Genomic DNA, 12,966 nt, shown 5'->3' with positions numbered 1-12,966 from the left:
AACAGTTGGCGCAAATATTTGCCAGCTGTCACGTTGTAGCTAACCACCCTCCCCCACCCCCTGAAACAATGATGGTTAGATAAACAGTTCCACAGGCAGGACCCCGATTAGGGGTGTAATGGTACATGTATTTGTACCATTCTGTACAGGGACCTCAGTTTACAATAAAAATATATTTCCAACAAAAACACTAGGTCTGCATTGCAGTCAAACTGTCCTTTTGTGAGGCGCAGCCAGGAACTAGTTCTGTAGGACTATGACGCCGAGTGGTGGGGGGCTTCCCAGTAGATTATTTGAGTGGTGGGGGGCTTCCCAGTAAATTACAACCGATGGACAGAAAGTTCTGGATAAAATGAAAACAGTATGTCGCCATGCTCATCAAGAATAGCCTATGCAGCTGCCAACACCTCAAATATGTTGACACAGTTATGGGTCTTTCTATAAACTAGGGTGCCAGCGAGCATCTGTTTGGAGCTGTTACAATACAAGTCATAATAATTTACCTTTTTTTAAGTGAATAAGTATAAGACATCAATGGGAAACATGGGTACATTCAAAATAATACAAACTGAGCAATCAGGAGAGAAGGGCCTTGGTCAAGGAGGTGACCAATAACCCAATGGTCACTCTGATAGAGCACCAGAGTTCGGTTCTCCCATCTTTAAAGCACTCCACCAATCAGGCATTTAGGGTAGAGTCCTGTCCCCGCATGCAGCATATAGATATCATATAGATGTCTGGATTTCTAAGACGTTCTAAGATTTGTATCATATTCACAACTAAAGTTCCCAAAACTCTAAATCTAGCAAATAGGACATTTTTCAAATGATCACTTTTAAGCTCAACATAGCCACTTCATACACACACTCGATCCGTAATGGGAAAAATATCCTTTCTATTTCATTCAGCTAAGTTCAATTACATTAATCATACAATAAAATAAAAAGCATATATTGTCAGCTAAATGAAAAAGCCTACAGCCTATGGCATGGAGTATAGCCAGATAACATAGGCCTACAACACATTCTGTTCTTCTGAAATACATTTTCTTCATATCATAATGTTTCTTCAGACCCGACTCAAATAAATAATGGATTTATTGTGATGGTGTACAGTCGTGGCCAAAAGTTGAGAATGACACAAGTATTAATTTTCACAAAGTCTGCTGCCTCAGTTTGTATGATGGCAGTTTGCATATACTCCAGAATGCTATGAAGAGTGATCAGATGAATTGCAATTAATTGCAAAGTCCCTCTTTGCCATGCAAAATGAACTGAATCCCAAAACAACATTTCCACTGCATTTCAGCCCTGCCACAAAAGGACCAGCTGACATGTCAGTGATCTTCTCGTTAACACAGGTGTGAGTGTTGACGAGGACAAGGCTAGCGATCACTCTGTCATGCTGATTGAGTTTGAATAACAGACTGGAAGCTTCAAAAGGAGGGTGGTGCTTGGAATCATTGTTCTTCCTCTGTCAACCTTTGGTTACCTGCAAGGCAACACGTGCCGTCATCATTGCTTTGCACAAAAAGGGCTTCACAGTCAAGGATATTGCTGCCAGTAAGGTCACACCTAAATCAACCATTTATCGGACGTTCAAGAACTTCAAGGAGAGCAGTTCAATTGTTGTGAGGAAGGCTTCAGGGCGCCCAAGAAAGTCCAGCAAGTGCCAGGACCGTCTCCTGAAGTTGATTCAGCTGCGGGATCGAGGCACCACCAGTACAGAGCTTGCTCAGGAATGGCAGCAGGCAGGTGCGAGTGCATCTGCACGCACAGTGAGGCGAAGACTTTTGGAGGATGGCCTGGTGTCAAGAAGCGCAGCAAAGAAGCCACTTCTCTCCAGGGAAAACATCAGGGACAGACTGATATTCTGCAAAAGGTACAGGGATTGGACTGCTGAGGACTGGGGTAAAGTCATTTTCTCTGATGAATTCCTTTCAGATTGTTTGGGCATTTGGAAAAAAAGCTTGTCCGGAGAAGACAAGGTTGAGCGCTACCATCAGTTCTGTGTCATGCCAACAGTAAAGCATCCTGAGACCACTCATGTATGGGGTTGCTTCTCAGCCAAGGGAGTGGGCTCACTCACAATTTTGCCTAAGAACACAGCCATTAATAAAGAATGGTACCAACACATCCTCGGAGAAAAACTTCTCCCAACCATCCAGGAACAGTTTGGTGACGAACAATGCCTTTTCCAGCATGATGGAGCACCTTGGCATAAGGCAAAAGTGATGTGATAAGGGAATTTATGTTTAAAGTAATGACTAAAGAATTCCACCCTGAAATGTAATTATTATACTATGTGAAATGTATTAGCATAATTAGACTCTAATCCAATAATGTAAGGGTGAGAAATGTGTGACTGAGAAAACAGAGGACAATTGAACTATACATGACCTGACCTGGTTGGAACTTACGACAGGAAAGAGGCCCTGTCAAGGCCCCTCTAATCTAGGGAGGAAGGGAACGGCATGGAACTGGCAGCTTGGTAGAATAGTGATAAATGAGGAATGTGAACTGTGGAAAATGATACAGCCCACCTACTGTTTGTATGTATATGGGGGGGTTATAAAGACTGCTCACATTTTGGTGAACTTTAGAACGTTCTCTGAATAAAGTTTACGAACCTTTTGCAGAATCTGAGTCTTTACCTAATTATTATTAAACCCAGGGTCTTACAAACCTCGGGGATTGGTCAAAATAATTGTTAAGTTATCGTCATTGAAAATTCTCGTAACACTAAGTGGCTCGGGGAACAAAACATCGATATTTTGGGTCCATGGCAAGGAAACTCCCCAGACCTGAATCCCATTGAGAACTTGTGGTAAATCCTCAAGAAGTGGATAGACAAACAAAACCCCACAAATTCTGACAAACTCCAAGCATTGATTATGCAAGAATGGGCTGCCATCAGTCAGGATGTGGCCCAGAAGTTAAATGACAGCATGCCAGGATGGATTGCAGAGGTCTTGAAAAAGGGTCAAAGACAGCAAATATTGACTCTTTGCATCAACTTCATGTAATTGTTAATAAAAGCCTTTGACACTTATGAAAAGCTTGTAATTATACTTCACTATTCCATAACATGTGACAAAAATATCTAGACACAGAAGCAGCAAACTTTGTGGAAATTAATATGTGTCATTCTCAAAACTTTTGGCCATGACTGTATATTGATTTAATATACCTTTAAATGTAGGATGTTCCAAAGGGCCACATCAGCAGCTTGTATGCATGGAGGCCTGGAGATGCTAAACATGTTAATCAATGGTCAAATACCATGAGACAGGCAGATTTCTGCATGACAGTAACCGCCACAGCCCTAATGAAAGTCACATGATACAGAGCGGGTGTGATACTGCATGCGATTGAACAACAGCCAAAGTGCTTGAAGTGTACCTATGATGAAAATTACAGACCTGTACATGCTTTGTAAGTCGGAAAACCTGCAAAATCGGCAGTGTATCAAATACTTGTTCTCCCCACTGTATATACAGTGGTGCAAAAAAGTATTTAGTCAGCCACCAATTGTGCAAGTTCTCCCACTTAAAAAGATGCGGCCTGTAATTTTCATCATAGGGTACACTTCAACTATGACAGACAAAAAAAATCCAGAAAATCACATTGTAGGCAACATGAAGTCCTATGAGTGTCATCTGATGAAGATCAAAGGTTAGTTATTCATTTTCTCTCTATTTCTGCTTTTTGTGACTCCTCTCTTTGGCTGGAAAAATGGCTGTGTTTTTCTGTGACTAGGTGCTGACCTAACAATCTTTTGGTGTGCTTTCGTAGTAAAGCCTTTTTGAAATCGGACACAAGAAGTTACTTTAAAATTGTGTAACACACTTGTATGTTTGAGGAATTTTAATTATGGGATTTCTGTTGTTTTGAATTTGATGCCCTGCAATTTCACTGGCTGTTGTCGAGGTGGGACGCTACCGTCCCACTTGTGCCAGAGAGGTTAAAACACATTTAGCATCTCATGGCTTCCAGACATGATACCACTGATGCAGACCTTTGGAACACCTACATTTTAAAAAAGTATATGAAATAATATATAATTAATTAATATAATAAATAATTAAGTAATATAGCCTACACCATCACAATAAATCCATTATTGATTTGACAGTTCTAAAGAAACATGATATGAAGAAAAAAAGGTAGTCTATTTCAGAAGAACAGAATAGCATTCTTCTGCGTTGTCCTAATGTTAGACCCTGATCTGGCTATGCCATATGGCTGTGGGCTACACGAGTTCATTTTGCAAACAAAATTCTCTGAATTCCGTGGCATTATTTTACAGTATGAAGAATACAAATGAAAATAGCTGAATAAAATATAACTAATATTTTCTCCAAACGATTGAGGCAGTGCACACACATGCGGCTATTCTATGTTGAGCAGTTAACAAAGAAACAGGTACACCTATGCTTAAGTTAGCATATGTAAATTTAGATGATACAAATGTTGGACTATTTTTTAGATTTGTTGGACTATTTGTAATACATTCTAAGGCTGCATGATGCAACTAATGATGATTTGAAAAAAGGAGCATGAAAGCCATTAGCTTAGTTTTTTGCACAGGTAAGTACTATTGGGAAAATCTATCATCCTAAGCAAGCACTTCTCCCACATGGTGACCTCGGATGTCACCTACTAAGGAAATGGCGTCTATAACAGCATTTGCAACATTTAAATGCAACTAAACATTTATAAAAAGCAAACTATTGTGGTTTTTTGAACTATCATTTGTTAACATGCATGACAGCTGTACTTTAAGTTTATGGTTGACACAAGTCCAAATCACATGAACGCATGCAACTGGTATTTATGGCTTCACAACGGGTAAATTCCCATCTCCTGCAAAGTTACAAACGCAGCATCAGATCTGGATCAATGGCATTTTATTTTCCGTCTGTGCCGAAACGGTACCCTAAAACTGCAATACGTACCAAACTGTGGGTTTGGAGAACCGGGGGTGCAGTTCGATTTCCTCCAGAGAAAACACTTCAGAGACACTAAATAAAGTTACAGCCCCATTACAGACATCACCCACCCACCCACCCACCCATCCTCCTCCCTCGTTTCCAGGAACGACCGTCACTGAGAGACGGTACCAAAGTGATAGAGAAGAGAAAAAACATTCCTCTTCTCCCTCTCCAAGTGTTTGCAGTACATGAGATAGCTGTAATGTCCTTTTGGATTCAAATAAGTTATGTTTCTCAGCGTTATAAACCGTTTTGGCAGTGGACATGAAAGCACTGGTAGGCCAAGTAGATTAGAGGCAGGCACATACTTTGCAGAGCAGCTGATATTCTAGATATCGATGGGAGGAAGGGAGTTGTGCTAAGTCAGTATTAAATGGGAGATCGGTGGTGATCTAAAATAGGCTCTAGCTGTTATGTGGTGTCCCTTTGATAATAACACAGGGGTTGCATCAGAATGACAACCTATAATCGACTGGACTGAAAACCAAGCGTCACTTTGATTTATAGTACATCATATTGGCGTCATTTGATCAGTGAATAAAAACATACACAATGTATTTACAAACTTGATTCATTTGTTGTGTGCGCTATTGCATTATTAGGGTTCAGTTTTCCCATGATTGAACTATTACATATTCAAGGTTGACAGAGAGTTATTACAAACTCACTATAGGAGCATATTGTGTTTGTCAGAAATAACCACTCCAGACAGCTACGACAGGCTCAAACGGTCCAATACCTTCCCCCAGTTTATCTGCTCCAGTTTGGGAAACTGGGACACAGCAGATAACCCAGCGAGTCCATCTCATCATGCTGTGGAGGTTGTCAGATTTGTTCTCGATTGGGAAGAGTCACTCATTTGATTCTAGCTCTGCCACATGCCCAAAAATGGTCAGGATGCACATTTGGGGAATCTATTTTTTACTCCCTCTGCTTTGTTCACTTAATGAAAGCCAGCTGATGTTAAGGCATACAACCTAAAGATGACATTTCCACTCCTCCGCTCGGTACTCCGTGCTTGGGACTGACCTCATTCCGATGTGGCAGATACGTTTTATGTAGAGAGTAGCTCAAAGGGCTCCGTTTATAGTGTAATCACCGCAAGTATGAGAGAAACTGTCAGAATAAGATACACTATAGCACGAGGTGGTCAATTCTATTCTTAAATTATAACTAACATTACAGTCAAGTGAGAACCTTGATAATCTAGTACAAGAGTGATCACCAATCTTGGTCCCGGAGGGCAACAATGTGCGCAGGCTTTTGTTCTAGCCCATCATTAACACACATGACCCAACTTCATTGACCATCAAGACCTTCCTTATTTGAATCCCATCCATTAGATATTTAGGACAAGGATTGTTATTGACCACTCAAAGCATAGTAACATTAGCAGATCCTCTCTACAATAGTCTCACCTCATTGAAACGTGTGACCAGGTCCTCCACAGAGTTCCTCTGGGTCTGCGTGGGCAAGGCCGGGCCCGACAGCGAGTCCTCGAGGCTGGGGTGCAGGTGCTTGCTACAGTCGGGGCTGCCCAGGTCCCTAGTGAGGAAGCAGAGGTAGTCCAGGGGTAAGATGCGTCGGTACAGCTGCCGCTCCTGCTCCGTCAGGATCCGAGCAATCTCCTCGGGGAACTGGATCAGGTGGCACAGCTCAGCCAGCTCCTTGCTGATGTCCATCATGTTGGGCGGAAGGGCGCTCGACACTGACATGCTGCACATCTGACGCTCTGAGAGACAGACAGATGTACATAGTCAACTTCAATGTCAATGCCAAGGTAATATTAAACATGGTGAGAAAGCTGAACACCACGGTCTTTCATAACACAAACATGTCTTAAACTCCGTAGTTCAGACATCAAACTTCAGGGCCCTCAGAATCCCACATTTATAGTACCTACTGAAAGTCTTCCCTTGCACAGTTCACATTCTGCTGCCTTAAATTTCAATCTAAAAAGGGATTCAATTGTGATTCATTCTCCATTAATCTACACATCTATTTGCAAAAGTAGTAGTTCTTCTGATTTAAGAATAACTTTCCCTGTCTCTGTAAGGTCCCGTTGGACCAATGAATGTCAAACAATGATTGAACCTCAGACACACCAATGAGCTTTAAAAAGCATGTCTAGAATACATTTTTAGACAGGCGTAGATCAGGGGAGATTAAGAAATCATTTGTTAACACGGAATATCTCTTTTAGTATGGTCCAGGTATTGTAATTCCTCTATGGGTGGTGGGTTCCCACTTGGGCTCCCGAGTGGCACAGTGGTCTGAGGCACTACATCTCAGTGCTAGAGGCGTCACTAGACACCCTGGTTCGAATCCTGATAGTATCACAACCGGCTGTGATTGGGAGTCCCATAGGGCAGCGCACAATTGGCCCAGCATCGCCCGGTGTAATCCGTCATTGTCCCCCCCTGCGGGACGGTTGAGCTAATGTGATTAGCATGAGGTTGTAAGTAACAAGAACATATCCCAGGACATAGACATATCTGATATGGGCAGAAAGATTAACAAGAATTTAAGCTAACTGCAATGTCCAATTTACAGTAGCTGTTACAGTGAAATAATACCATGCTATTGTTGAGGAGAGTGCACAGTTATGAACTTGAAAATGTATTAATAAACCAATTTGGCCAGACTTGATTCAACATTTTGAACAGAAATACAATGGTTCATTGGATCAGTCTAAAACTTGGCACATGCACTGCTAAACTGCGCCTAAACTGGAATAATGCATTGTGGCCTTTATCCTGCATTTCAAAGATGTAGAAAATACTTTTTTTTCTTTGAATTATCTTTTACCATATATAATGTGTTATATTCTCCTACATTCATTTCACATTTCCACAAACTTCAAAGTGTTTCCATTCAAATGTTATCAAGAATATGCATATCCTTGCTTCCGGTCCTGAGCTACAGGCAGTTAGATTTGGGCATGTAATTTTAGGTGAAAATTGGAAAAAAAGGGTCTGATCCTTACGAGGTTAACTGACTTGCCTAGTTAAATAAAGTTTAAATTTAACACAAAAAGAAAATCGAATCACCCAAACACCGCAAATATCTGGCCATCCTTCTGCACTGAGCTGGGAGGGGGAAAAAAATGGAAACTGCTCAGGGACATCACTACAAGGTTTAAGATAATTTTAAAAAGCCACTGAATTCATTGGCTGAGCTGATAAACTGTGCATGGATTAACATTGTATTCACTCCACATTACTGGCTTGCATGACAAAGTGAAAAGAAAGAAGTCTGTGTTAAAAAAAACATTCCAAATCATCCATTCTGTTTGCAACAAGGCTGTTGAACAATACTACAAAACAAAATGGCAAATAAAAGTTTTTGGCCTAAATGTCAAACCGAATACAACTCCGAGTGAAACAGGGACTGGGGAATTTGTCAGAATAACAATAAATATGAGGGAGAAAAGCCCAGGTAAAAAGTTTAAGGAAAACCTGCCTCAGTCTTCTGAACACCTAACTCTGGGATATAGTTGTACTTTCCAGTGAGACAATTAGGCCTCCTGTACACAAATTCTAAGGGTCAATTGCCGCTTAGGCAGTTTTAACACCAGAAAAGTTGGTTCTGTGTATCATCGATATGAGTCAGAAACATCAGTGTCATAATTGACAACAAGGGGTAAATTAGATTTCAAATCTAATGTTATTTGTCACATGACCTGAATACAACAGGTTAAGACGTTACCGTGAAATGTTTACTTAGAAGCCCTTAACCAACGTAGTTAAGAAAAATAAGGGTTAAGGAAAAGATTAGTTTATTTAGTCAAAGTAAAATTTAAATAAAATTTAAATAACGAGGCTATTACAGGTTAGTCGAGGTAATATGTGCATGTACAGCGCATTAGGAAAGTGTTCAGACCACTTGACATTGAGCGTCGCTGCACAGCTATTTCAAGGCATCTTCAGAGATGTTCGATCGGGTTCAAGTCCGGGCTCTGGCTGGGCCACTCAAGGACATTCAGAGACTTGTCCCGAAGCCACTCCTGCGTTGTCTTGGCTATGTGCTTAGGGTCGTTGTTCTGTTGGAAGGTACACCTTTGACCCAGTATGAGGTCTTGAGCACTCTGGAGCAGGTTTTCGCCAAGGATCTCTCTGTACTTCACTCCATCTTTCCCTCGATCCTGACTAGTCTCCCAGTCCCGGTCTCTGAAAAATATCCCCACAGCATGATGCTGCTACCACCATGCTTCACCGTAGGGATGGAGGCAGGTTTACTCCAGACATGACGCTTTGTATTCAGGCCAAAGAGTTCAATCTTGGTTTCATAAGACCAAAGAATCTTGTTTCTCATGGTCTGAGAGTCCTTAGGTGCCTTTTGGCAAACTCCAAGCTGGCTGTCATGTGCCTTTTACTGAAGAGTGGCTTCTATCTGGCCACTCCACCATAAAGGCCTGATTAGTGGAGTGCTGCAGAGATGGGAGAATTTTCCAGAAGGACAACCATCTCCACAGAGGAACTCTGGAGCTCTGTCAGAGTGACCATCAGGTTCTTGATCACCTCCCTGACCAAGGCCCTTCTCCCGATTGCTCAGTTTGGCCAGGCGGCCAGCTCTAGGAAGTGTCGTTGTGGTTCCAAACTTCTCCATTTAAGAATAATGGAGGCCAAGGTGTTCTTGGGGATGGTCAATGCTGCAGACATTTTTGGTACCCTTCCCCAGATCTGTGCCTCGACCCAATCCGGTCTCAGAACTCTACTGACAATTCCTTCAACCTCATGGCTTGGTTTTCGCTATGACATACACTGTCAACTATGGGACCTTATATAGACAGGTGTGTGCCTTTCCAAATCATGTCCAATCAATTGAATTTACCACAGGTGGACTCCAATCAAGTTGTAGAAACATCAAAGGATGATCAATGGAAACAGGATGCACCTGAGCTCAATATCAGTGGATATTAAGTTCAGAATTAACGATCTAGCTAATGCGTTTTAAGTTTCCACTTACTCAGATGGTGAATTAGCCCCAAATAAATTATCCTATGATATTAGTGCACATAAAGATGTAGGCAAATTCATATCTATTGAACAAAGGAAAAATCTGAATTCTGGTGCCCTATTTTAACAATAAAATAACAATAACTGCCTATTTGTCAACATACATTTCATGTCAATCAATGGATTATATTACACATCAAAATATCTTGAATCATGCATTCCTGCATGAACAGGTTAGATTAAACAATGCATTTATCGAAAGCCATATCAGAAGTCTATTGACCCTCAATAAAAGCACTGAATGACTTTATAAAGATGACTATTTTTTCTATTGGGTGTCCGCCGCAATTTTTTTGTTGGTGCTACCAAATCGTGTGTTGGTGCCACCAACTAAGAAGCTTTCAATTACTGTAGCATGAACCATGGTATGATGAATCACCTGGCTATTTACAGTATATTGACCCGAGCAGAGCACAGAACCTTGAACATGAAGTCTGACGTTACTCACCGCTGCTGTGATGACAATCAGGGCCGGATTAAGAAATTATAGCGACCCCCCCACTTTTGAGTTAGATTATTAGGATACAGGTGCAATTTCGAAATGTAGTTGAGCATCAGCAGTTTCTCTTGTTATGTCAGTCACTGAATTAACCATGTCAGCAAAAAATCTTTAGGCTAATTTACCAGTCTAGCCAGCTATCTAAACTTGTAGTAACCATGGCCGAACACTGACCAAGCATGCAGGGCATGTGCCCAGACGCCCTAACCTCCAGGGGCCCCCCTTGATTTTCTTAGTCACTCTCACTCAGATATCATTAACATGGCATAAGTCATGGCAAAATGTGTAGAATCGCAGGTAATTACAGTGCCTTCAGAAAGTATTCACACCCCTTGAATTGTTTCCACATTTTGTTATGTTACAGCCCGAGTTTAAAATGGATTAGATATTTTGTTTTTCTTCCATCGGCCTACACACAATACCCCATAATGTCAAAGTGGCCTTTTTCTAAATGTTTACAAATTAATAAAAAAAGGAAAAGCTGAAATGTCTTGAACCAATAAGCATCCAACCCCTTTCTGATGGCAAGCCTAAAGGAGTAAAAACGTGCTTAACAAGTCAAATAATAAGTTGCATGGATTCACTCTGTGTGCAATAAAAGTGTTTAACATGGATTTTTTTTGAATGACTACCTCATTTCTGTACCCCACACATCCAATTATCCTATCCGTAAGGTTCCTTCAGTTGAGCAGTGAATTTCAAACAGATTCAACCACAAAGACAAAGGAGGTTTTCAAATGCCTTGTAAAGGAAGGTCACCTATTAGAAGATTGCTTTTTTTTAACAGATACTGAATATCCCTTTGAGCATGGTGAAGAAATCAATTACACTTTGGATGGTGTATCAATACACCCAGTCACAAAGACACAGGCATCCTTCCTAACTCAGTTGCTGGAGAGGAAGGAAACCACTCAGGGATTTCACCATGAGGCCAATGGTGACTTTAAACAGTTAGAGTTTAATAGCTGTGATAGGAGAAAACTGAGGATGTATCTCCACAATACTAACCTAAATGACAAAGTAAATATGAAGTCTACTACAAACAGAATGCATGTTTTGTACAAGGATATAAAGTTAAACAGCCAAAAATGAGGCAAAGAAATTAACTATGTCCTGAATGCAAAACATTATGTTTGGTGCAAATCTGGGGGTGGCTGGATCATGTTATGGGGATGCTTGTCATCTGCAAGGACTATGGAGGGTTTTTTTTGGATAAAAAGAAACGGAATAGAGCTAAACACAGACAAAATACTAAAGGAAAACCTGGATCATTCGGCTTCCAACAGACACTGGGAGACTAATTCCCCTTTCAGCAGGGTAATAACCTAAAACACAAGGCCAAATATACATTGGAGTTGCTTACCAAGAGCGTTCCCGATGTGACATGCTACACACATTGTTCACACAGTACCGGCGACATGCACTTGTCCACATTTAAGCAGCCCAGGGGCGGAAGCTCCTCTCCAGCTCTCGTTTCTCCCCGACATGACACACACACACACACACATCTCAGCCATGCGCCAGCAACACCTGCAGCCAGCCCACAACCCCACTATCCCTACCTCCACTACCAGCTAGCCCCCCCCGACTCACAGAGAAACACATAGCCCCTACACTCCTCCCTCTCCTCTCACCCATGCTCCTCTATGTGTGAGCCGTTTGCATACGAAGGCTGAAGGGTATGAAGGGAGTCAAGTATCTAAACACGTCAGCAAAAAGCTCAGTATGACTCATTTCAAAAGTGGAGGGAAATCACTGAGAAAAGAAGTGTTCCATTGATTTATTGGTGGTTGTAAAAAGATTTCAGATATACAGTGGGGTACAAAATTGACACCCTTGATAAAGATGAGCAACATTCAAATAGCGAGCTATATTGTATGCTCCCCAAAAAAATAAATGGAAATGATATTATACTAATACAATTGCCCAGAAAAAAATAGATTTTGTTTAACAAGTTGATTTATTTTTCTAAAAAAGGGAGGTGGTCACAATTGACACCCCTAAAGATTTGTATAAATAAAGTAGTCAAATGTAGTATTCGACTACATCAAGCTTGTGACTCTCCACACTTGTTGAATGCATTTGCAGTTAATTTTAGTTGTTTCAAATTATTTATTACCCAAAAGAAATTAAAGCTAAATAATTGAGTGTGTCATTTTGGAGTAACTTTTATTCGCTTACATCCTCAACACCAGTGCCCCTCAGGGGTGTGTGCTTAGTCCCCTCCTGTACTCCCCGTTCACCCACGACTGCATGGCCAAGCACGACTCCAACAGCATCATTAAAGTTTGCTGATGACAACAGTGGTCACCGACAATGATGAGACAGCCTATAGGAAGGTGGTCAGAGAGCTGGCAGTGTGGTACCAGGACAACAACCTCTCCCTCAATGTGAGCAGGAGAAAAGGAAATTATCGTGGACTACAGGAAAAGGAGGGCTGAACAGGCCCCGATAAA

At 41.3% G+C, this 12,966-nt stretch overlaps 1 protein-coding gene across 2 annotated transcripts in view; it reads right to left on the bottom strand.

Annotated features, from left to right (window-relative positions):
• LOC112224760 (1-phosphatidylinositol 4,5-bisphosphate phosphodiesterase epsilon-1-like) overlaps positions 1-12,966 on the bottom strand; it is an 86,440-nt gene that overhangs the window by 42,154 nt on the left and 31,320 nt on the right. For both annotated transcript variants that reach the window (XM_042305956.1, XM_042305957.1), the window contains exon 4: positions 6,412-6,725. In XM_042305956.1, coding sequence (XP_042161890.1) covers positions 6,412-6,725 — 314 coding nt within the window. The remainder of the gene's footprint in view (positions 1-6,411; positions 6,726-12,966) is intronic.

This window comes from Oncorhynchus tshawytscha, linkage group LG25, assembly GCF_018296145.1.
Source record: "Oncorhynchus tshawytscha isolate Ot180627B linkage group LG25, Otsh_v2.0, whole genome shotgun sequence".
NCBI lineage: Eukaryota > Metazoa > Chordata > Actinopteri > Salmoniformes > Salmonidae > Oncorhynchus > Oncorhynchus tshawytscha.
Note: the sequence above shows the minus strand (reverse complement) of the source record. Positions and strands in the feature narration are given on the sequence as shown.